The following is a 23,333-nucleotide window of genomic DNA, read 5'->3' as shown; positions in this document are numbered from 1 at the left end:
ATGCTCACCCCACATCTGAACACCTCGCTGAACACGGGCTTGTAGCCCTACTGCCATCCCAGGGTGACCTTGATTAAGCCTATGAGGAGCTCATTGTACCAGGTTGTTGCTGGGGCCAAGAATTTAGCCAGGTTCAAAGAAGAATTGGAAACTTAAATAAGTAACATGATTATCCAGGGCTATTATAGCTAATGCTAACAAAAATTTTGGAAGAGAGGTAAAGCCTCATGCTTTTGAGTGTAGGCCAATCTCTAACTATACTTGCTAATAGCCTAAGACCTCCAGTTACCTAATATCTGCTCACAGTGATCTTCCATGCACTGTTGTCTGAGCACTGGCCATCATCAAAGAAGGATAAAACATCAGATATAATTTCAACCTCATCCAAAACACCAATTTTGTCATTTCCTAAACCACTAAACCCTCTCAGCCTGTTCTTTTTTTAACCTCTAAAATGGGCAATCTTCAACTTTGGAGGGGAATTATGAGTGCTTAGAAATGCTTCGGTATTGGATCCTCTCCAAAAATGGCAGTGCTGTGAAGGTAAGATTCACAGACCACACACTACCACTAGCAACGATAATAAGCTTGAATCATGCAAAGATAGTAACTGATTGGAGTGAACTGATTTGCTTCTCAAATTGTAGTCTTTTATGATGTCCGTAACTAACAAGGCTAAGCCCTTTAAAATTTTCTCTCCAAACGGAAGGATACAAATACCAGCTTGTTTTTGGAAAGATAATTTAACTTATTGAAAAAAGGCCTCTTATTAAAATTAAAAAGTTTCAAGGAAAATAAGACATTTTTCTCCTCAAATTACCCGTTTCCACTTTGCATGTGTGTATATATACAAACTTTAAAGTTTGAGTTTAAAGACTGATTATAAAAGATTGCATAACATAAAAGTGTTCTGAATTCTTTGTCTACTAAAATCCAGCTTTTTGGATAGATGACAAATTTCTAATGCCATTTCAGTGCACATTTGGATAAGAACTCCATCAAATAATATTTCAATAAGTGTTAAATGTGTTTTCATTTTATCAAGATCATCAGTAAATGTGAAAATCATTCATGGATGAGTTTCACACAATATTAAAATTCTGGGGGTTTGCTATCAAAACTGTTAAAAGAATCAAACACCTCTAGGCAACAGATAGGGGTCTCCAGCTAAGCTGCCAAGTTGAAACTGTCACTGTGTTCTTCGTCTAAAATATAGGGTCAATCATGTCAGTGGAATGATTTACTCAAATGTGTCCAATTGTTTGCAAGTTTGATATCACTTATTTTGGAAAACGGGACCGTTGAGACACTGGCATTCATATGCTCTAATGCTGTTATGCTTTCAGAACTTCTGATTATCAGTCATGGGATAAATCTGGATTTTTTGCATTTTAGAGTCCAGTTGTATGAAAAAACAAAGCATAAGCTATGATGTGCTGCGTTCAGCAGATGTGAGCGTGCTTATAGGTACAGGAAATCACAATTATGTTAATGAAATTGAAAAAAGTGTATTTGTTATAATTAAATTCATACAGCTCTCCTAGTGTGGACACATGTAAAGATGCTTTATATTGCTATAACTGCCACTTCTAGTGATATAACTGCATTCACACTGACTTACATTGATTAAAACCAAATCACGTCCAAAGTTAAAGTCACACTGGTTTAATTTTTGCACTTTAATGGAGGTGTGAAACCTCTGAAAGGAGATTTCTGCTTTTTTGCAGTGACTGGCGTTTTAAAGATGTCTGGAAACAAGCATAGGGTGATAAATTATCACCAAGAAGACAGTGGTTAAAAAAAAGTATGTAAAACTAGTGCACAACAGAAACGCCGTCCTTCCAGCGAGGAGCGAAACAGGGAACAGGACTGTTGCATGAATTTTCCTGCAAAGTCTTTAGTAGCCAGATTAATCCCAGACACACCTCGTGCTGACCTTTACATGCATATGCACAAAACTTTCTGGGAGACTTTCTTCCCCCAGTCCCTTGCTTACTTCATCTCCCAGCAGGACTGCCTGCTGGACCTGGTGATCCTGCTTCCGTACAAAGGGAAAGAGCCTCCACCTACCTTCTCTCCTTCCCTCCCCGGTTCCTCACTCCCTCTCTCCCCTTCGGGCTGGCAGGATTCCTCGGGCAGAGCATGCAATCAGTTTGCAGGGAGCAGCCGCAGCCACAGGAAAGATGCAGAAGCACAATCAGAAGGAGCACCTCTACAAGCTGCTGGTGATCGGGGACCTGGGAGTGGGCAAAACCAGCATCATCAAACGTTATGTCCACCAGAACTTCTCCCCCCACTACCGGGCCACCATCGGGGTGGACTTTGCCTTAAAGGTGCTGAGCTGGGATGCTGAGACTGTGGTACGGCTGCAGCTCTGGGATATTGCAGGTGAGTACAGAGGAGAACCCTTTGCCCCATAACCCGTCCAGAGACAATACAAAATATAGACCCAAATTCATTTATACTAATCTTTAAGTTGGAAACTAGCAGTGCCTGAGCGGTGAGAGAGAGGAGATTGAGGAAAGAAAACTTTAAGGGCAGATGATTGAAATTTTGCAGTTTCCCCAAAGCCAGCAGACCTCCAAACAAGGGGTGTCAGAGTGAAACCTGCCCTGTCTGATTTTTCTCCCAAGCCCTTAGACACGTGCAGGGACATGGGCACGTCTCTCCAAATGCCCCAGTTCTTCCCCTGCAGCTGCTGCTGTTCAGCTTGCCTCATTAGACTAACAGATCTCTGTGATGGGAGGGAGAGTAACAAGAATTTGCTGTTACATCTGTTTCATTTAGTGGAAGAGATGAGGGATTCAATAAGATGGTTAAAATTATTTTTATAGTTTAAAAAATAAGGAAAAAGTATCCCTGAGTTACTTTATCAAAATACCTTCCTTCCTTTCCTTCCTCTCTCTCCTACCTTCCTTTCTTCGGCCCAATGAAATGTAAACAACTTCTGACATGCTTTGAAAAGAGAAGTGTTTCTATTTAGCAATAATCCTGGTTGTTAAAACTGTATTTACTCGTGTTTACTTGTCCTTATTCCAACATCAAGCAAAAAAATATAATTTACTCTGTGCAAGGCGAAAAAGAATAAAGAAGTCCAGCTATCCTTGCATGCTTATGTAATTAAAAAATACAGAATTGTGGCTTTCAGTGCTTTGGAGTTTTTATATTTGGCTTCAAATTAAACCCACAACTTTTTTTTGCCACTCACCTTACTAGGAATTAATCATTTTTGATTCAGTCCACAAAATAAAAGTTTACCTTGATGGCATATTTTGCATGCTATAAGTAATCATTTTTCATTTAGTGTACATAGAAATCCAAGTACAGCTATAACACAATAGCTTACAGCAAAAAAGAGGGCATTTTAAAAACTCGTTTAAATTAAGAAGTTTCATTTGTTAAGTAGGGAATAGTGGTGAACATTGTATCAGCTGTCAGGCAACTGTGCCAGCCTGTGGCCTGAGCTGTGGGTTCAGTGATCTAGTCTGGAACGGCACCGAGTAAAACTAGTGAAATGAGAAAATTCTTGACATTCTTATCAGCGGAGGGAGTGCCTTTCTTCTGCACTTAGCTGCCTCATGTCTGAGCTCTGAATTTGGCACCAAGGTACTAAAACTTATGCAACGACACTGCTTTATGCAAAACATGCATAACCTCAGCTTTTTTACACATCAGTATAGTCTTGTGGTTTTATGATATTAAATACATATATGCTCAGTTTTCTTTATTAAAAGTTGGAATAATGGGGAAAGCTTTGCTTTTATTGCTCACCAGTGACCGATTATAACCATAAATGCATACACATCCAGCAAAACTTTGCTGCATGAGAAAAAGCATTTCATAATAAATTCTGAATGCATCAGGGACTTAAAGAATGTATTTGCATGCCTTGTTTCGGAGATTTATTACACTACTAATCATGTGCTGGCGGATCATATGATGTAGCTTTCAGTCAGGCTGCAGAAGCAATTACACCAAGTTGTAGTACTGGATGACTAGCATGCTTTCTGAGTTATCACACATGACAGAGAGAATTACAGCACAGTACTAAATTTCATATGAATTGCTCAATTCAAAGCATCTCTGTGAAGGTCAAGACAGTGGCTGGTGATAAAAAGAGTTGCTGTCTTAGTTTTAATGACTCCTGTGTAAGGAGCTTTAGCTGTTGATGGCTGTACATGGAAAATAAGTTCTGCAAGCAACACACTGAATTCAGATCAGTGTGGTGCCGGTGTAGAAGTTATCACGAATAAGGCATCGGGCTGGTGAGAAAAAAAGTTGTTTAAAAATGAAAGCAAAGTAAAACTGATTGGAAATATGGAGGAATGGAAGTGTTTTATCCTGGCTGCGGCTGGTCATATATCATCACTAGCAAAACAGAAATATGCGAGGATAAGAGGGAGGAAAATAAAATCTCTGGTCTCAGAACATCCTCTCTCTTTTGGCAGAATCTCTGTTATTAGGTCATGTTTATCTTTGGGGATAAAGCACTAAATTTTCAGTCTCTAACCAAGCTGAAGGATGTTGGCTTAGCATTTAGGACATCTTGAATTGAAGCAAATGCTGCAAATGTATCAATATATGAATATATATATACATGTGTGTGTGTATGTGTATATATATGTATCAGGTATCATTTTAGCTCTTATATCCTCTCCTCCTCCATTATACAGCCAATGAACTTACTACTAAGCATAATGTGTACTCTTCCTTGCACTTCACTGTGTGGATCAGTGGGTAGTAAATTGTTTAACAATATAGAAATAATTTTCTCAAAAATGTTTTGAGTAAAACCAGTATCAAGCTTATCTACATCATTAGTAGGATTTACATACATGGTGACTTCATGGGAGGAGTGACATACTCCAGCTGTGGTAGGACCAAGCAGTTTTCCCTTGTTTACCCTTACAGACATAAGAAGAAAAAGCAAATTTGGTTCATCTAGTGCCATCTCGTTTCATAGTTAAATGTAGTATATATTTCTGTAACATATTTTTTCTGTATTCTTTAATTTGGTTCTTTAATTCTTTAGCATCTTTAATATAAGAGATTTATAATATAATCTTATTAATAAAGAATCTTTAATTCTTTAACAAAACTATAATAAGATCTAATAGCTAAATGCTGAAACTGCATTTATTTAGATGAGAGATAAATGCTGAACAATAAGGATAACTAAGCATTAGAAAAATTAATTCAGGGATAAGGTAGGTTCTGCATCACATATTATTACATTAAGACCTGGATTTTTTTAACACATAATATATTCCTGAAGCTATAGGTGTTAGACAGGAATAATTAAACAAAACTTCATGGTTTATGATGTTATATCTGTAACAACACACTGACATTAAAATCTATGAATTTATGTCTGATTCAGTGAAGTGCATAAGTTTCAAGTGACTGAATTTTCACTATTGTGTGTGGGAGGAGACATACATGGTAAAATTCTCCTTGTCTTTAATTTCCTCACAACAGTTCCATTTTATTTCATTGAATGTCCCAAATTCTCAGTTTTGGTGTTCATGTCCCTATTAAAGTGTGCCATCACCTCTGCTGCTGTGTCATACATCTTTAAATCTTGCTCCTCAGTCAATCTTTTTTTTTCCTTATCTTTTCTGCTGCCTCTGTATGAGTATCCTTTAAATTCACTAATAGATTGTTAGAAGGAAAGCTTTAAAAGAAACTCTTAATCATATTTTGAACAAGGCTGCTGTGGTGGGGGTGGCCCTGCAGATGCAGGCTGGGACCGCTTTTGAAGAAACCAACTGTTGCAGACAGCAGATCCGGGGGTATTTGCTATTCACTTCTCTGCCAGGCTGCTCTCAGTGCTCCTGTCTGTGTTTAGTGTCCACACAGCCCTGAGATTTCTCTCAAGACCAGCTTTAGCTGCAGATTTACTGCAGGGAGCAGCTCTGCGAGTGCAGCGGAGGGCAGAGAGCAGCACTTCAGAGCCTTCCCCCTCCCCTGCTACTTTTTCACAGCCATGTCAGCATCACCGTTATCCCTCCTGCTGCGTATGTGTGGGCTGGATTATTCACTGCTACCAAAAATACGTTGGTTTGCTTTTACAAGGCTGGTTCTCATCTCATAAAGAGTTGGACCAATGCATTAGAGACATCCACACAATACCAGCGGTGAAAGAACAGTTTCTTTTCCTTTCCCAGCAACTTTCACCTTCGGAAACAGCAGTCTTTGCACAGATATGGGCAAATGTCCCCGCAGTTGTAAAGTTTTTAAGACTGTTATGCTCCAGAAGGAGTAAACGGACTGTTCACTAATGCCAGGCACAGCACATCCTCAGCGGTTTAGGCTTTTAGTGGCTGCTAAGCATTCCAGTACATATACATAAATAAGATGATAGTCATGGTGATTTCTAGGCTAAGTTACCTTGAAATTACTGTTCTGCAAACATAAATAAGTCCCTGGCTGTGGTGGTTTTATTTCAGTACAGATTTGTGGTGGGATCCGTGGGCCTGATCCTGCTGACAGCCTGCTTTTCCACATTCTGGGGTGGTGAACACCACCTCAAGGCTTGCTTAAGTTTCAGTCCATAAAGACAATGACTTGAATTCAAGGGTGAAAATTCTGAAAGTTATTTTGAAGTGAAAGGTAAAAAAAGCTTAAATCTTCTCCACAATTTCCAGCTTCTCAGTGTTGGCTAAAGGCCCTCTGTAAAGCATGGTGGTTCCCAGAAGGTTTTGCCTCAGGATGAGGGATGGTGGCAAGAAGTAAAACCCATTGTAAAACTGGGCATTAGGCAGTTTTAATCAATTTTTATCTTGCACTACATTTCAGATACTGTGGGTAAGATGGTGGAAATTATCTGAGTTTTAGCACTTTATCATTAGTTTTTATAACTTTATCAGAGATGATAGTGGTTAGTGGAAATTGTAGATTTGTGTACAAGTCACACTGGCAAATTTATGTGGGGTGCATTTTTATAAACTATGAAAATTCAGCTTTTGATTGCTTTCAGCCCCTGAAATGATACCTTTCCCTCCTGCAGAGGTGCCACTGAGATTAGGATAAATGTGCAGGCAGGTACCATTCAGACAGGGAATCCTTCCCTATAATGGAAATCTTGTTGCTTTGGCACCTTGGTCTCACTGGGTTCACTTCAAAGTGAGCTAGGATTCATCTGGTTTAACAGTTAGACATCTTGTACTGAACCATCTCAGTATAAGCTACTCACCTGGGATTAAATACCTCTATAATGAAGCTTATGTGGCCACTCTTAAATGTCTGTCCTTGCTGAGAAGATGCCCTCTAGATATCTCTTCTCAGTCTCTGACTACAAAGGGACCCTAATCTTATATGCACCCAGTTAACTTTTTGGAACCTAAATCAGGGCTGATGAATCCCAACGTAAAGCACCGTCTCAGTGGGCAAAGGCCATCAGATTCATGGGGTTTGATGCCAGATGCCAGTGGCCTTGCAAGGGACACAGTAAAGTACAATGGGCCAGATTAAACAAACATTTCACAAGTTTCTGACCCTTCCAATGAAAAGCAAAACCCATCTTCCCCAGTCCTTCTTGCAATAAAGCAGATGATTGTAATATTCAAGGATGTCTGCGAGATACTACTGAATACCTAATAGTTGATCTATTTTCTAGCCTAATTACTGCCTAAGCCATTATGTTGCTGAAAACCTAAGGCCAGATTCTGACACCTTTAGTACATCAAACAGTGCCTATTTTCATGAGTAATTCTGCTAAATTAAGAAGTTTTAGGAACCTTATTGTGCTGGTTTTGGCTGGGGTAGAGTTAATTTGCTTCACAGTAGCTAGTATGGGGCTACGTTTTGGATTTGTGCTGAAAACAGTGTTGATGATAATTTAGGGATGTTTTTGTTATTGCTGAGCAGTGCTTACACAGAGTCAAGGCCTTTTCTGCTCCTCACACCACCCCACCAGCGAGCAGGCTGGGGGTGCACAAGAAGCTGGGAGGGGACACAGCCGGGACGGCTGACCCCAACTGACCAAAGGGATATTCCGTACCGTATGACGTCACGCTCAGCATATAAAGCTGGGGGAAGAAGGAGGAAGGGGGGGGCATTCAGAGTGATGGCGTTTGTCTTCCCAAGTAACCATTAGGCATGATGGAGCCCTGCTTTCCTGGAGATGGCTGAACACCTGCCTGCCGATGGGAAGTGGTGAATGAATTCCTTGTTTTGCTTTGCTTGCGTGCACGGCTTTTGCTTTACCTGTTAAACTGTCTTTATCTGAACCCCTGAATTTTCTCGCCTTTACTCTTCTGATTCTCTCCCCCATCCTGACACGGGGGGTGTGCGCAAGCAGCTGTGTGGTGCTTAGTTGCCAGCTGGGGTTAAACCATGACACTCATCTATTAAGACAGGTATTTGTTCACATAAGGGAGAATCTTTGGAAAAAAGAGTCCTCCTGGATCCTTAGACACAATATTTAGCTCTCCAAGCACAATGCAAACACTAGAGATCCCTTTTTTCACAATGTAAATTAAATAAAAGTAAAGCCATTATGCAAATGACATAAAACTAAAAGTCTGTGGTTTACAAACCACCTCTTTTTCCACTCAAAGTTGCATAATATCTTTATGCCAAGTATGTTCATATATTAATTGCAACTGATGGGGAAAAAGACCACTTCAAAAAGGATTTAGGCACTTTATTCAGCCAGCAGCTACATTCTTTCTCTTTCTTTGAAGTGATTGATAATGGAAATTGGTGAGCTCTGTCCTCCTGCATAAAGCTGCTTTTACAAACATAGTGGCTTTTCTGTGCAGGGAAAAACCTAGGTATCTGCAAAAGCAGCTGGAAGCAGGAGGAGGAATCAGTGTCATACCATTCTCAGAACTTTGTGGGCCACTACAAGCCAGGATCACATCATAAGAACCTTGTATTCCTCTGATAACTTCGATTGTTTGTGATGAATGATTTTATGATGCAAATCAATAATTTAGTTCATGTTCTATGACATGTCCCATCCATCTTAGAGATCTGTGTCCCAATAAATATGTGTAAGGCCCAAGTTTAGCTGTTCTTACCTCATCTGCATCTCATCTACAGTGCAAGCATCTCAAGAACTTTGCATGAGAAGTATAAAATATCACTGAAATACAATATGCACCAAAAACTAATCGTATGTGTTGCTGCTTGCCTCACTAAGTTTCTAATCAGACCTTGACCTTTGTTTGAAGGCATCTTCTTGCAGATGAAAAAAAAAATTGCTCAACAAGGAGATTATTGAATAGCACATGACTTAGCCATTCATCTGATTAGCCCACTGATAGGAATCATAAGACATTTTAATAAAGCATAGCCATAAGAAATTTTCAATATGACCTCATATTCCCCAGAAAATTTCTATATTATATATATTTCTATCTTGCTTTATCAATGGGACACGGTGTTTGTTTAAGGTTAAAAAAATCTAACGTGAATTTGGAGAAGACAGACATCCACGTTTGGTTTCTGTATCATGTGAATGACTTTCTCCTTGCTGCAACAGCTAGTGCATAAAACCAAAGATAAACATCACAAACAGATCATCTTGACCCCATAACTGTGTTCAGTGCTTTTTCCATTAAATGAAACTGCATGTTCTAGAAGCCCAGTAATCAGCACTCTCCAGTTCTCAACCCAACCTTACATTTGACAGCACAATTTCCATCAGGTAAAACCTCCACAGGTAACCTTCCTAGGGTCAGAGGCAGACTGCCAATCTTCTTGTCTTCCTAACCTACTCAGAATTATGCACATTGAGAAAATAAGGCTAGAAACAGGTTTCCATTGAATGTTGTCTATTTTCATAGCACCTTTTCTCAGCTATAAAAGCATATGGTTAAATACAAGAGTTGTCTTGCTTAAAGACTGCTGTTGTCGTGAGATGTTTCAGGAATTTATAATTCTTCTTTTTCGGATCACAGCTCAGCAGTAGACATCAATGAAAATTCTATTTTTTCACTTCAAGAAAAATTCTGTGTAATTTATTTCCATTCTTGGAAACATTTGTTCAAAGTTCCCATGAAAACAGCATACATATTAACAAACCCACAGCTGATCAACCTACCGTCACATCCTGACGTCAAGTGTGTTAATTTTTACACTGTTAATCATATAAAATTATAGATATTTACAAATGTCCATGTTTGAATATAATAATATATTGTTAGCTCACAAAAATACTGTAAATAACTTCCCAAAAACCACTTTGAATTCAGCAAATAAAACCATAAAACTTCTGAACAGATCTAGTGTGAAACCTCTCCTCCCAGATCTTTTCACTGGAGCAATAAAAATCGTCATATTGCTACTGCTGTGCTATTTCTTAGAACACTTTTCATGTTTATAAGGCTTTAAATTCACCTTTCTCACCTCTGTGTTTTAATTTGCCAGTAAAGGTAAATTTATAATGACTCTAATGCCTGGTATGGCTCCAGAGCTTAATTGTGTTACTGTTGATTATTGTCACTTGTATGAGAATATGCAGGAGCCTCTTCATGCATGAGCAGATCAATTGTGTTAGATTTCTCTCACAAAATACCATCGTATCAAGGAGCTTCCAATCTGGTACCTCGATTTTTTGTGACTCCTGTTTAAAGTCCTATAACATACACCAAGACTGTACAGTCCACAGACCTAGAGATCTGGCAGCTTAATAAGACCGTACACTGAAGCTCAAGCTTGTCATAAAGTTATCACATTTCCTTGGATGTTTGCTTTAAAACTGCTTTTTCATGCTATACTCTCTTGCATTTTCATACAAATGAGTCTAGCATCGTACTTATCATTATTTAGACAAAGAGTAGCTTTCCAGAGACTTACAAAATGAAGTCCTACCTTCAGTAATGTTCTCTTAGAAAACCTACTATGTGAAATATTGACCTAGATTGGAAGCAGTGATTTTTACACGGTGGTGTTTTTTTTCCCCTCCTACTTTCTTCATTACAGGTCAGGAAAGATTTGGAAACATGACCAGGGTATATTACAGAGAGGCCATGGGGGCATTTATTGTCTTTGATGTTACAAGACCTGCAACGTTTGAAGCAGTGACAAAATGGAAAGAAGATTTGGACTCTAAGTTGGTTCTTCCAAATGGCAAACCTGTGCCGACAGTCCTCTTAGCAAACAAATGCGACCAGGGAATAGATGTTCTTATGAACAATGGCATCAAGATGGATCAGTTCTGCAAAGAGAATGGGTTTGTGGGCTGGTTTGAAACATCAGCCAAGGTAATGTTTCAATTTCTTTTTAGATGTTTCTCCAAGTACAGAGAAATTGGTTCCTAAAATAGTTCACTCTGTCGAAATGTGTACCTTGCAAAGCTCCTCTCTTGGTGGAATTAATTAAAGAATTTGTAAGTTAATACATTTCTATTTCATTTAGACCTTTTATTGGAAAGCAAATTATATGCAACGCTATGAAATGCGGCTGCTCTAATATGATAGGCCAGCAGTAAAGTATGTAACTGGTCAACAACTTACTGTGTAATAACCTGGAGAGGAAGATGACCTTTGGCAAGGCACAAAAGCTACCTCTTATGAATGATAGGAGGATATTTTTCATCATTCTTAACAGTGAATATTATCTCTAAATATTTATATAACCCCTTTTCTGAGAAATGCTCATTTGAGACAATAGCTTTATAGTGTTAGATTCCAGAAAAAAAGTCAGTCTATCATAGCGCTTGTACGATGCTTGCTGTTATAAGGTCTTATTCTCAAAAGCCTTTTCAAAAAAATCACATATCTGGGAAGGAAGGAAAGAACAGTGGTCAAAGTGCTGAATGAGCTGCTCTGAGGTTCAATTCCTTGCCTTGGTACAGATTTCCTGGGTGCTTATAAGAAAATGGAGATAAAAACCAGAAGGGGCACTGGGACTTTCAGAGTATAAAAGCCCAAAGTACAGTGGTCCTGTATATCAATTTGAGGTTTCTCAGATAATCTCAGTGTACACAAGATTTTGAGAGCTGGCATGTGAAATATTGATTTGGACACAACAATTCAATGGATATTGTGTTTATTGTATTCTCCAATTATGAAAGCTGTTGTCATTATTAACAGCTCTGGGGAAGGTCTGGATGTTTTAAATGTAAACAGCTTGGCTCTGGTTTGACCTAGATTGTTAGGAGACTGAAAGCCAAAATGCTACATTCGATTGTTTAATTTCTTTTAAGCACTTCATGAAAGTTACTTAAGAACCTTTGGAGTGTATACTTTGTATTTTACTTTTCTGGTCTTGACCCCTTCTTTAAACATTAATATTTAAAAGAAGTCTCACTGTAATCAGCAGAAGTAACAGCAGGTGACTAGCAGCATGTCCTGGACTGCCTCAAGCATTGCATGAACTCTGGGCTGAGATTGCGGCCTTTCAATACTTAAAGGAGGCTTATAAGAAAGATGGAGACAAACTTTTTAGTAGGGCCTGTTGTGATAGGACAAGAGGTAATGGTTTTAAACTAAAAGAGGGTAGATTTAGACTAGATATAAGGAAGAAATTTTTTAAAATTAGGGTGGTGAAACACTGGTACAGGTTGCCCAGAGAGGTGGGAGATGCCCCATCCCTGGAAACATTGAAGGTCAGGTTGGACGGGGCTCTGAGCAACCTGATCTAGTTGAAGATGTCCCTGCTCATTGCAGGGGGGTTACATTAGATGACCTTTAACGGTCCCTTCCAACCCAAACTATTCTATGATTCTATGATTCTATCATTCTATGATTCTATCATTCTATCATTCTATGTCTTTGTGGTCAGTGTCTTTGCTTTCCTACTGAATGGGTCTCAAAACTAGTCACTGTTTCTTCAAAATGCCATTTTTAGGGAGACATTTTGGTCTAGGTCAGTGTGTAAATTATCTTACTCTACAAACAGGGTACTTCCCATTCCTGCATGTGCAGGACCTGGTTTGAATTCAGGTCTGTGGTTCTCTGCTGGTTTGTGCTGGGTGAGGCCGCCAGAATCCAAAGTTCCTTTCTAGGATAACCTAAATTTTACTGTAGACAGTGTCTAGTTCTGATTTAAGAAAGAGGCCAAGATCTCTTACATCAGCTTCTTCATGATAATTATGGCAGAAAGCTAACTATTCCAGAAAAAAAAAAAAAAGAAAACCCAGAGTGAAGCATTTGGAATGGCAGCTGTCAGTAGAAGATGTGGAGAGTTAGGGCATTATTACAAGACAAACAATTATTATTTGTATAAGGATTACATATTCTGGCCCTTTCCAATAGTCTATTAGGTGTCTAACTGTCTTTCAGGCCACAAATAACATGAAATACGTGGTTGTGAGTATTTGGGATCCAGTTCACCAGTGATGTGTAACACTGTATATGGCTATTTTCTTCAGAATTACTTTTTCTTCATTTCTGACATGTATGTGAGTCTACATATCCTGGGGACAAGAAATAATTCACTGAAAAGTGAGGCCTGAGGGCAAAACCACCACAAAAATCATGTGGAGAGAAATGAATAACAAATTGTTTTAAAATGCCTGCATCTAAAAGACTTTCAAAGAGAATGAGAGGGAACAGGATGGACCATTGTTTAAAGGATACAGGGCCATAGTTTCATTATTCTAGGTTTGGATTAGCAAAGCCGTGCAGCTGGTCACTGCTTTTTGGTCTATGAGAAAGGAATCTGTACCATGAATTCCATACATCAGTCCCCAGCAAGCACCTGTACACCTCTCAAAAAGAACAGCCACATTTATTGTGCCAAGGGCCATTGCAGGTCATGACAGAGAATGAATTTACAAACCATTTCAAAGATCACAGAGAGATTTTACTGTGATGATGGAGCCAGTCTTGGGCAGAACTATGGAAGTATAAAGGACATGTAAAGTTTAAAAGAGTCACAACAGACAAAAAGTTTTCCAAGTTTTTCTAAGCCGCATAGAATCAAGATTTTAAGTTATTTTAAACAAAGGAAATATCTAGATTCTTCTTACTTTATTTAACTCTGAAACCCAAGCAGTCCTCAGGTTACCAGTGCAATCATGTAGGAACAGAAAGAAATCCAGCTATGACAAGACTTGTCTTCAAAAGCCTTCAAAAGCTGTGAAGGGAACAGTGAGAGTTGAGGACACATGACTGTTATCAGACTGTTCTCTGCTGCTATAGACTAAAGGCTAGGATCTGTTATTCTGCAATCCCCACACCTGATTTCCACCCAGAATTGGAGACTCTTGACTTTAGAATGATGCAAAGAAGAGTAATTCCACTAAAGAGGGTAGAATCACAGCATTTCAGCTAAATTAGATCAGAATAATTTCCCCACTTGGTCTAAGTTCTGAACTAAACCCTACGCATTTTTTCTGAACAAAAGTCATTATTATTACATTATTTTAAAATACTGGATGTTACATGTACCTGGTATTCTTTCAGCCTAGGACATGTTAAATAATTGAACTCAGGTCTGGGGAAAATAAAAACCTAGCTATGTTTGCTATAGAGAGTAGAAAATCTTCTCTGAAGCAGAATAACACTGACAAAGAAGTCATCATATTGCAGCTAGCGGTTTTAGCAGTTCAAATAAGTAATAACTCTTTTTTGTGGTATCTTGGAATAATTAGATCTCCAGAGGTTTTCTGGAGACGTGCTTGGAAATGTTATAGCCTTCAGAGCAAACTGAATATGATTTATGCATTTTGGAAAAACAAAGGTGATTACTTATACGAATACATCTTTTACTTCTGGTTGCCTTGCAGAAAGTAGTGTGCTATATATGTACCTACCATATTTCAAGCTGTCAATGGTTTGAAATTTTTGTCTGTAGCACTGGCAGATTACACCAAAAAACATCCCTGTATTATTCCCTGGTGCTGTTTTTCTTAAGTTAACAACTTCAATATAAAACATTTGAGCCACCTAATGCATTCTCATGTATTAGTTTTGATTCTTACATTAATCTAGAGGAAATATACTCAGCTTGTTCCAATCTTCTGCTCCCTACAAAGATAGAAGAATTTTTTCTGATAGGTTGCCATGTAAGAAGGGCCTTGTTGGGCCACAGCACAATGCAGTATAGTCACAAGTTATACATATTGCCATATATCCGGTGGAGAGCCCGGTGTCTTTTGTATATGAGCATTAAGTTTGCTCATATTAATTGTAGTCTGAAAGGCACATCCCCAGATAGCTGCAAAATAACCCTTAATAGTAAACTCTTTAATAAATTTCATGACCACAACTATTGTGAAAGATGCATTTTTTTAAAAAGGAAGGAAATTTCTCCTTCCTGTCCCACATTTAATTATCCAGCATGCAGCCAGAGTAGCTGGGAGCTCCACTCACATTTCCAAGCCTTTAAACTGTTTTCACCACCATTCCTAGTTCAAAGGGGTGAGCTTTTGACTTGGATTAGAAAAGCAGCAATTTCAAGCTTACTATCACTTTATAATGAAAATGGAACTTGTGCATCAAAACAGACAAGTCAGACAAAACTAAATGTGCTTGAAAATACCTACTTCAGAAATAACGTGAAATACCTTACGACTGACCATAGTTGTGCTGTGATTATGCCAGAGTTCCTCTTTTCCCTGCTGTAATTCTGCTGTCAGCAATACAGAATTAGGTGAAAAGACATTCATGTTTTGTCTAAATTGCCCAGAAGAGCTGGTAGCTGTGCTTTTCAGATCCTTACCAGACTAGGTTAAGCACACAGCTCCTTGTCTGCTGAGCATCATGGCCTGGAGACTGAAGGAACACTAAGTCTCTGGGCTATTTGGAAACATCCTATTTGGACCAGGAAAAAGTTATAGAATCTTTCCTCCTCTCAGAAGAGTGGATAATAACATGTCCTTTCTCCAGCTTTTGTCTGACAGGCAGTCCACAGTGTGTCATAGTGCCCAAATGCTGGACTAGGAATCAGGAGTCCTCTTTGCCACTGATCTACCGGGTGACCTTTAGAAAGTCACTCTCTCCTCTGATCCAGCCTCTTCTTCCACAAAGCAAAGACAGCAATTCTACTCATCTTACCAGTGAGCTCTGTCAACAAACCAAGCTCTACTAGCCCTTGTTTAAATCACAAATTCTTCAGTTCTTCTGACTAGACAATTCTTATGAAAGTTGAAAAAAACAAGGTTATACGGTAGACTTGCAGAGGAACAGGATATGTGGTTTCAATTTCCATAAAGACAAACAAGGTTTGGACACGTATTTGAATTAGGCTGACACACTACAGCTAATCTGCTGATCTGGTAACTGAAACCAAAGCAATTCATTTGAGACTGCCAGACCCAGTTAGGGATGTATGGCTCCCTACATTGTCTTTTTAATTCACTCAAAAAAAAGTCTAACCAATCTCACTGCACAGCGCCTTAGAAAATATTTCAACTTCTGCCATAAACCAAGAAATGAAGCTGACACCTAAGGCAGAAGCTTTCAGTTCAGATATACAGTCACCCTGTGCAGAATCCTCTGCAGAGCTTGTTTCCTGTAACGAAAAGGAGTTGATTCAGATTATCCTACAGGTATTAGAGCTGTCCTATAGCTCTCTGGATCACTTTTATGAAATACATTATTTAGTGCTGGCCAAAAGCTGGAAATTCACAGAATCACAAAGTTGTTGAGATTGGAAGGTCATTTAGTCAAAAAATTTTGTTGCAGAATATCCAACCAGCTATAAGAATTCAATCACAAAAATTATCTTGTTCTCAGGGTTACAGTCACAGCAGTTCACATCCGTGAATTTCGCGTTCGTGCATCTGGATGGCTTTTAACTTGTATGGTTGTGTTTTCCTATAAACACAACCACAGCAATACGGCACAACATCTTAATAAGACTCTGCTGCCAGCAGTTTCCAAGGGAGCTCTGCTAAGGGAGTGTGTGGAGCCATTCCCTCAGATTGCTTGCTCCAGGAGAGAGCAGGTTAAAACATCTTGAAAGTCATTTCCCTGCTCCTGGATTTTAGTGCATTATAGAAATAAAATGTGGAAGCTATGTGATTCTCACTAGGTTCCCATCTAATACCTGGATATTTCAGAATTTGTAAATGTTTACTTAAGGGAAGTCAATTTCCTTCAACTCCAGTAGCAGAGTTTACGGTCATGTCTCTAAGCAGTGCCGGCTTAGACCTCCCCAAGTGCCCATGTTAGGTAGCTGTGCCTGCATACACATTGTTCTTCACCCTGACTTTCAAGGTAAGACTCAGAAGCATCAGATTCAGTCAGAGAAAGAAACTACTCACATGTAGAAAGGGAGGAGTTTTATACCAGAAAACAACTAGACAGACAAATCTAAGATATCTGCATGGCAAAGAAAGAAAAGTTTCATCTGGAAGTGAGACAGGTCCATAAAACTAGCAAAGGCTTTTTTTCTTCTGTAAAGAGCTAAGAGCCAGTCTAGTCTGCAGGGATTTATTTCATATATTAAAATGGAATGCTCTAAATGTTAATGTTCTGCATCTGCATTAGGGATGACAGATAAGGGGCAAGGCAATCCAGAATGCAAAGCAGCTTGCTGAGCTTGTGTACTGCTTTGAGACACATTCAATAAAGTATTTATTTTCCCTTCAGTTGATTGTTGCATTACAAGACTATGACATTATTTCTGATAGCAATAGGTTCAAAGGTTTTAAATCATGCAACTCTCCTTCCCTGCCCTGAGTTGCTATCCTTTCCGTAAAACTGCCCTTTGAAAAGGTACATTTGAAGGCGATCGATCTACAAAGCAAGCTGTAATTTCATTTGTGTCTTCCAGTGTTCCTTTCTGGCTTTCAGAGATTGCTCAGAGTTATTCTCTTTGCCTTGCTTTGTTTGGTAATAAAGAGTAGCGTGTGCTGATTTTCACTTTTGCATTCCTTCTTGATGGGGTCAAGAGAAAGATGGACTCAAGTAGTCAGATATCATCAGAGGAGCTGGGTTCAGGTCCTTGCTCTGGCAGACATTGGCAGGTTGATGCAGGGTAAGTCACTTAGGGCTGGATTCACAACTTAGTTCTTGCATCACTGACTGTGATAGTGTCTTTCAGGTGCTGGGGCTTACTGAGGCACCAAAGTCACAGAAATGGGTTAGGCACCTCAGGGGACAGGGCAAGGGGAGATGCCCAGGAAAGGGTTTCATAAAAGCTAGCATGCTAAATCAGGATGTCAATGTGAGAAGCAGAGCAAAAGCAGGAAGAGAGGACTGATAGCAACAAAGGCACCATAATATGGGTAAGATCCTTCCTTTTTGGTCTTGCAGTAAAAACTCTCCCACAAGCCTTGGGAAAGAAAGGTGTTGCGTTCCTAGCTTACCATGACAAGACTTCAAACTATGCCATCTCCCACTTTCCAACTAGTCACCATGTGCTGGACCAGGTTTCGTGCAGTTTCCTCTGTTTGAGGCTCTGCTTTTTCTCCATTTGATACATGGCCATAGCAGCACTTCCCTATCACAGAAAGATGCTGTGTAGATAAACGCATCAAAGATGCAGTGCTGAGTAACAGCAGCCTTAAAAGTAGTATAGGTAGACAGACCTTCCCCCCTGTTTGGAGAACTGTGAAGGTAAAAGTGACTTCAGAGGAGGCTGGAAAACAAGCTACAGCACTACAGGTGCATCTAGTACCATGCCAAGAGCTAGATAACCCCTGAACATCTTGATGTTCAGAAGTGGCTCCACCAAGGCGGCAGAGTAAGCCCCTCAGTATGACCTAAAGAATTTGCTCAGAACATGAAAGGAAGTTAGTTAAAACAAAAAAAGAGAGAGGAGAGGAGAGGAGAGGAGAGGAGAGGAGAGGAGAGGAGAGGAGAGGAGAGGAGAGGAGAGGAGAGGAGGAAAGGGAAGGGAAGGGAAGGGAAGGGAAGGGAAGGGAAGGGAAGGGAAGGGAAGGGAAGGGAAGGGAAGGGAAGGAAGGGAAGGGAAGGGAAGGGAAGGGAAGGGAAGGGAAGGGAAGGGAAGGGAAGGGAAGGGAAGGGAAGGGAAGGGAAGGGAAGGGAAGGGAAGGGAAGGGAGGGGAGGGGGGGGAGGGGAGGGGAAGAGAGGAGGAGAGGAGAGGAGAGGAGAGGAGAGGAGAGGAGAGGAGGGGAGGGGAGGGAGGGGAGGGGAGGGGAGGGGAGAGGAGGGGAGAGGAGGGGAGAGGAGGGGAGAGGAGAAAGAAAAAAGTCTGAACTGCAGCAATCATCACAATTCCTGTGGTGTTTTGTGTAGAACAAAAGCCATAATGGAGATGACAGTTAAGATGTTTCAACACGGAGACCCACTGAAAGACATCGTTTCACTCTGTTGTCTCACCTATATTTTCCTTCTTTTTTGAAACATAATTAATTTTATTTTTAGGCATAATTGGGGCTGTTTCCATGTTTCAGTACAATTAGTAGGGTGTCTGTGATTATTCCTCTCTGTTCAATCTTACACTCTGTTGGTTTCTTTGTATTTGTTGGGTGGATTTTCACCTGCTCCTTTTCCTCTGTCCTCCCCTGGATTGCCTTTCAACACCTCCCGCTCTCTAAAAGTACCAGGTCTCTGAGTGTCTGTGTTTGGATAGCAGATCACCTTCTCCTGTCTGCAGCTGCTTCACTGCCTAGCAGAATATTGATTTTTCTTTTGCAAAACACACTGTAGGAGGAGAGGTGCAGAAATCAATATTTCATTAGACAGACCAGAACACAGCAACATCTGATCCACAGACCTAGGACACGGAGTAGACACCATAGGATTAGGGTCGCAACAAAAAGCAATGGTAGCATCAGAAAGGAAATGGTCAAGGCATAGAGCTGGGACAGCAGGAGTTGCTTTGTTGGCATGAACACAGGCTCCTTGCAGCAAGTGACTTAACGTGTCACTTCTCACCCGTATCATGTACCAGTTGTCATCTGAACCATGGGAGAAGGCTAGAGCTAGACACAAGCTCAAAAACAGCTGTGCTGTCTGCTGGGGTCACCCTTCCTCTCTTGCTCCCCTTGTACCCTGGCAGAAATTTTCATCCACACAGCTTAGACAGTTCATATAAATGTTCAGGATGAGAAAATATCTCTCTGATCCAACACACACTATGGACAGGACTTTTTATTCCTTTCCTCTCACACAGAACAAAAGGCAGAATTTTAATCACATTTTGCTTGAAGTAAGAGCTCAGTCACATAAACTTCAGCAGGCGTCTGAAGGGATGGCGCCCTGGCAGAGAGGAAGGTGGGCATGGACTGAAAGCAGAAGCCTTTTCAGCTGGAATGGCCAGAGCTGGGGATGATGTCTATCTGTATCTAATCCCACTTCACAGATGTTCAGTAGATCTGGGAAGACACCTACCAGGGAAACAGCAAACTCAATCTAAAATGCAATTAACAACCTAATAAGGAATATGGGTCAAATTTGGTAAATAGTTTCCTTAAAAAGGGGAAAGAACAATGCAGAAAAAGAGAAGCTTTTAATTTTCATATTCCCAAAACTAAATATTTTGACTTTTTATGTCAAAACAATACTTGCATGTTCAAACTTGGCTTTCTTCCCCCAAAAAGCTATAGAGGTTTAAAAAGAGGTTTAATAATCCAGTTTCATTTTAGTTTGAGTTCTGGCTGAAGTAAAACAGCATTGTTTTTTCCTTCTGAATTTTTAGGCTCGGGTCTGGCGCATGGACTTCCATCCATCACCAGTGGGGATGAGGGATGTCCTCCTATACTCATTTTATGCTTCTGTGGGCTTGGGTTCCTTCCCCTTTTCCCACTTGTATAAAATGCTGATCTTAAGCCTCTGACAAAGAGGGTTTCTGTTAATACACCTGAACATTAATCAATTTGGGCACAATCTCAGATAGTCCCTACGACATTATTGAAAAAATGCATGCTGCCATCCCAAGAGAGAAGCAGCACATGGGTACGTGAAATGCTTATCAGTCCATTAATAGAGGAAAACACAATGCAAAAGATTTTTATGTATGTGTTTTTGTGCATTTAACAATCCTGTTTCGTCTTCAGCTTTCTAAGCAGTACTGAGGAGATATTTTTCATTGTCTATTTTTTCTAATAAAATTTCACAGTGTTTTGAAAAAGACTTTTGGTACATGCTTGAGGAATTTGCTTGTCTGGTCTGAGAGAGCCATGTGATACAGTAACATTTTAACATCTCAGTACAGAGCTGATTTCCAGCTCTGTATTACTTTCTAGGGGTTAGTATGTAAATGACTTGTCTAAAGATTTGGGGTTTTACAACCAACTAGATATTCTTTACAGGTCAAAGATCAAATATTTAAGTTCACTTGTGTAGCTGAAGAAACCTGTGAAATCTTGGCACTAATTAACATTTTCAGTTAGATTCCCAGATCTCAGCTCTTTATTGTGGTGCAAAGGGATGGTCAATGGAGTTTGTGGAGCTTTGTCGTTGATTTCAAGGCAATTAGAAATCAGCCTCACAGAATCCATTATTTAGCTTTTGATCTTCATATAATTTTATCTCTACTGGAACACACACACATGTACTTTGGTTTCTTCCTTTTATAGCTGAACTTCATACTTATTCTCATTCTCATCTGACTTTTTTTGAACATACACACGCAAGAAAAATCTTTCACATGTTGAATTTTACAGGTTATTTTATTAATGATGCTGAATTGATGGTGAGCATTTGCTGAAGGTAGACTTCACGGCATTGTGTGCATGGGTGTTTATGGTCTCAGTACAACAGGCTCCAGATTCAGCTTGGAAACCTGGGTAACTTAGGTTGCAAATAAAAATATAATCTTTATGGAGCAAGAGAAGTATGCGCATACACATAAATATATACATACATATTTGTATGGATTTCTCTATGTATGTATGTGGGTGTGTGCTACGATTTCCCAGAAGACTGAAGCTACGGTGAGGTTTCTATCTGCCATCATATAAAATAAGTAATCAATGCCAATAGTTAGAGTAGAAGAGTGTCTTTTATGCCAGAAAGCCTGACTTTTCATTCCAAACATATTGGCAGCTGTCATTAAAAGAAAATCCTCGCTCAGTATTACTGCTTATTTTATATGCTGTGGTGAGCTGTGTCTCACTGATTAGGCTGTTTCAGCTTTGCTTATTCTACGGAGTAAGGGTTGCTGCAAGTTAAACGTGCTGTTGAAGTAAGGCACATGTAGAAAAAGACGCGCTTTGCCTTCTGGTCTAAATCCCTAGAGTGAGGATTTCTGTCTTACAGACGAAACCAATGGCAATATTTCTCTTCTGAAGCAGTACGTTGGAGATAAGTCAGCCCCAACAAAAAATAAGTGAGGACTCCAAATGATACAGAACTTTTTTTACTGTTTTGTGAATAACTTGAGATTGTGTCATTTATTCAATTAATCTGGTTCATCACAGGTTTCATTGTGAGCATTGTATACAGAAATCTTCTTGAAACTGTGGAAAAGGCTTTAAAAAATAAGTGCTATTGATGGCTGTAATTGCTGATAGGTAATTAATAATTTGAAAATCAGAGTAACCGTTATTCAAGCAGTGAAATATGGACTCTGGAGCTTTACTTCAGGCATCTGTCTTTAACATCCCTCTGGCATTTGTTTGTTTAGTTTATTGAAGCAATCTAATCACCAAGAATTTGGGGTAATTTAAAGAGAGCTCTGTGTATAATTTAAAGGGGATATGAATCATAATATACATAAAACCTAACTAACTTAAAGACTACAGTAAGCATTATTTAGTACAGTCAATTTTTGAAAGCTGTTTATTAAGGAAGGTAAACTTTTGATGTTGCCTAGAGAAAAGTTTAATTATGCACAGGAAATATGCAGCATGGGGTAATTAATATTGACTAATCAACCTCTCTTTCTCTTTCACTTGCAGGAAAATATAAACATCAATGAAGCTTCCAGATGCTTGGTGAAACACATAATTGCTAGTGAGAGTGATCCAGTTCAGTCTTTTGAACCAGATATTATAAAACCACACTTGAATTCCTCCAAGATTGTCAGTTGTTCAGCTTGCTTTAAATCCTAAGAGACTTCCAGACTATTACAAGAGCTGAACAACTATGATTCACAATTTATACTTTATCCGACGTACCCAGCCTGCCCAGATTGTCCATAAGCAGATTGCCATTTTCTCCAAAAAATACTTAATTTTTCCATGTTTTTCTGACAGCTAAAACTTATTATGAGCTTTTCATTGATAGCAACTATTCAAAACTGTCTTTGGCTACTGATCAAATAATACTCATGGTGATGGCTGTGTTTTCCCAGTTGGGTAGCACCACCAGTCATATCAAAACCTATTTCTTTGCAATGTGGTTTCTGAAAGCTCATATTTGTCATGTGACTGCAGCAACACCCTACTTGTCCACTGGTCCTCCAGCCTGTCTTCTCAGTACCTTCACCAAGCAACCATCATCATTACACTGTTTTGTCACCCCTCGAACTTGAATGATCTTGTTTCATATGAGGAAGATGATGATGACAATGAAAATAC

The 23,333-nt window shown here is 39.5% G+C and overlaps 1 protein-coding gene across 1 annotated transcript; it reads left to right on the top strand.

Moving 5' to 3' along the window:
* On the top strand, positions 1 to 22,865 carry RAB38 (RAB38, member RAS oncogene family). Its single transcript, XM_050913502.1, is given in 5 exon segments — positions 1 to 37; positions 40 to 102; positions 2,125 to 2,388; positions 10,933 to 11,213; positions 22,713 to 22,865. Coding segments are annotated over 5 exon segments (798 nt in total).
* The last annotated feature ends 468 nt before the right edge of the window (positions 22,866 to 23,333 follow it).

Source organism: Gymnogyps californianus, chromosome 1 (genome assembly GCF_018139145.2).
Source record: "Gymnogyps californianus isolate 813 chromosome 1, ASM1813914v2, whole genome shotgun sequence".
Lineage (NCBI taxonomy): Eukaryota > Metazoa > Chordata > Aves > Accipitriformes > Cathartidae > Gymnogyps > Gymnogyps californianus.
The sequence above is the reverse complement of the archived record's forward strand: the minus strand, read 5'-3'. Positions and strand labels throughout refer to the sequence as shown.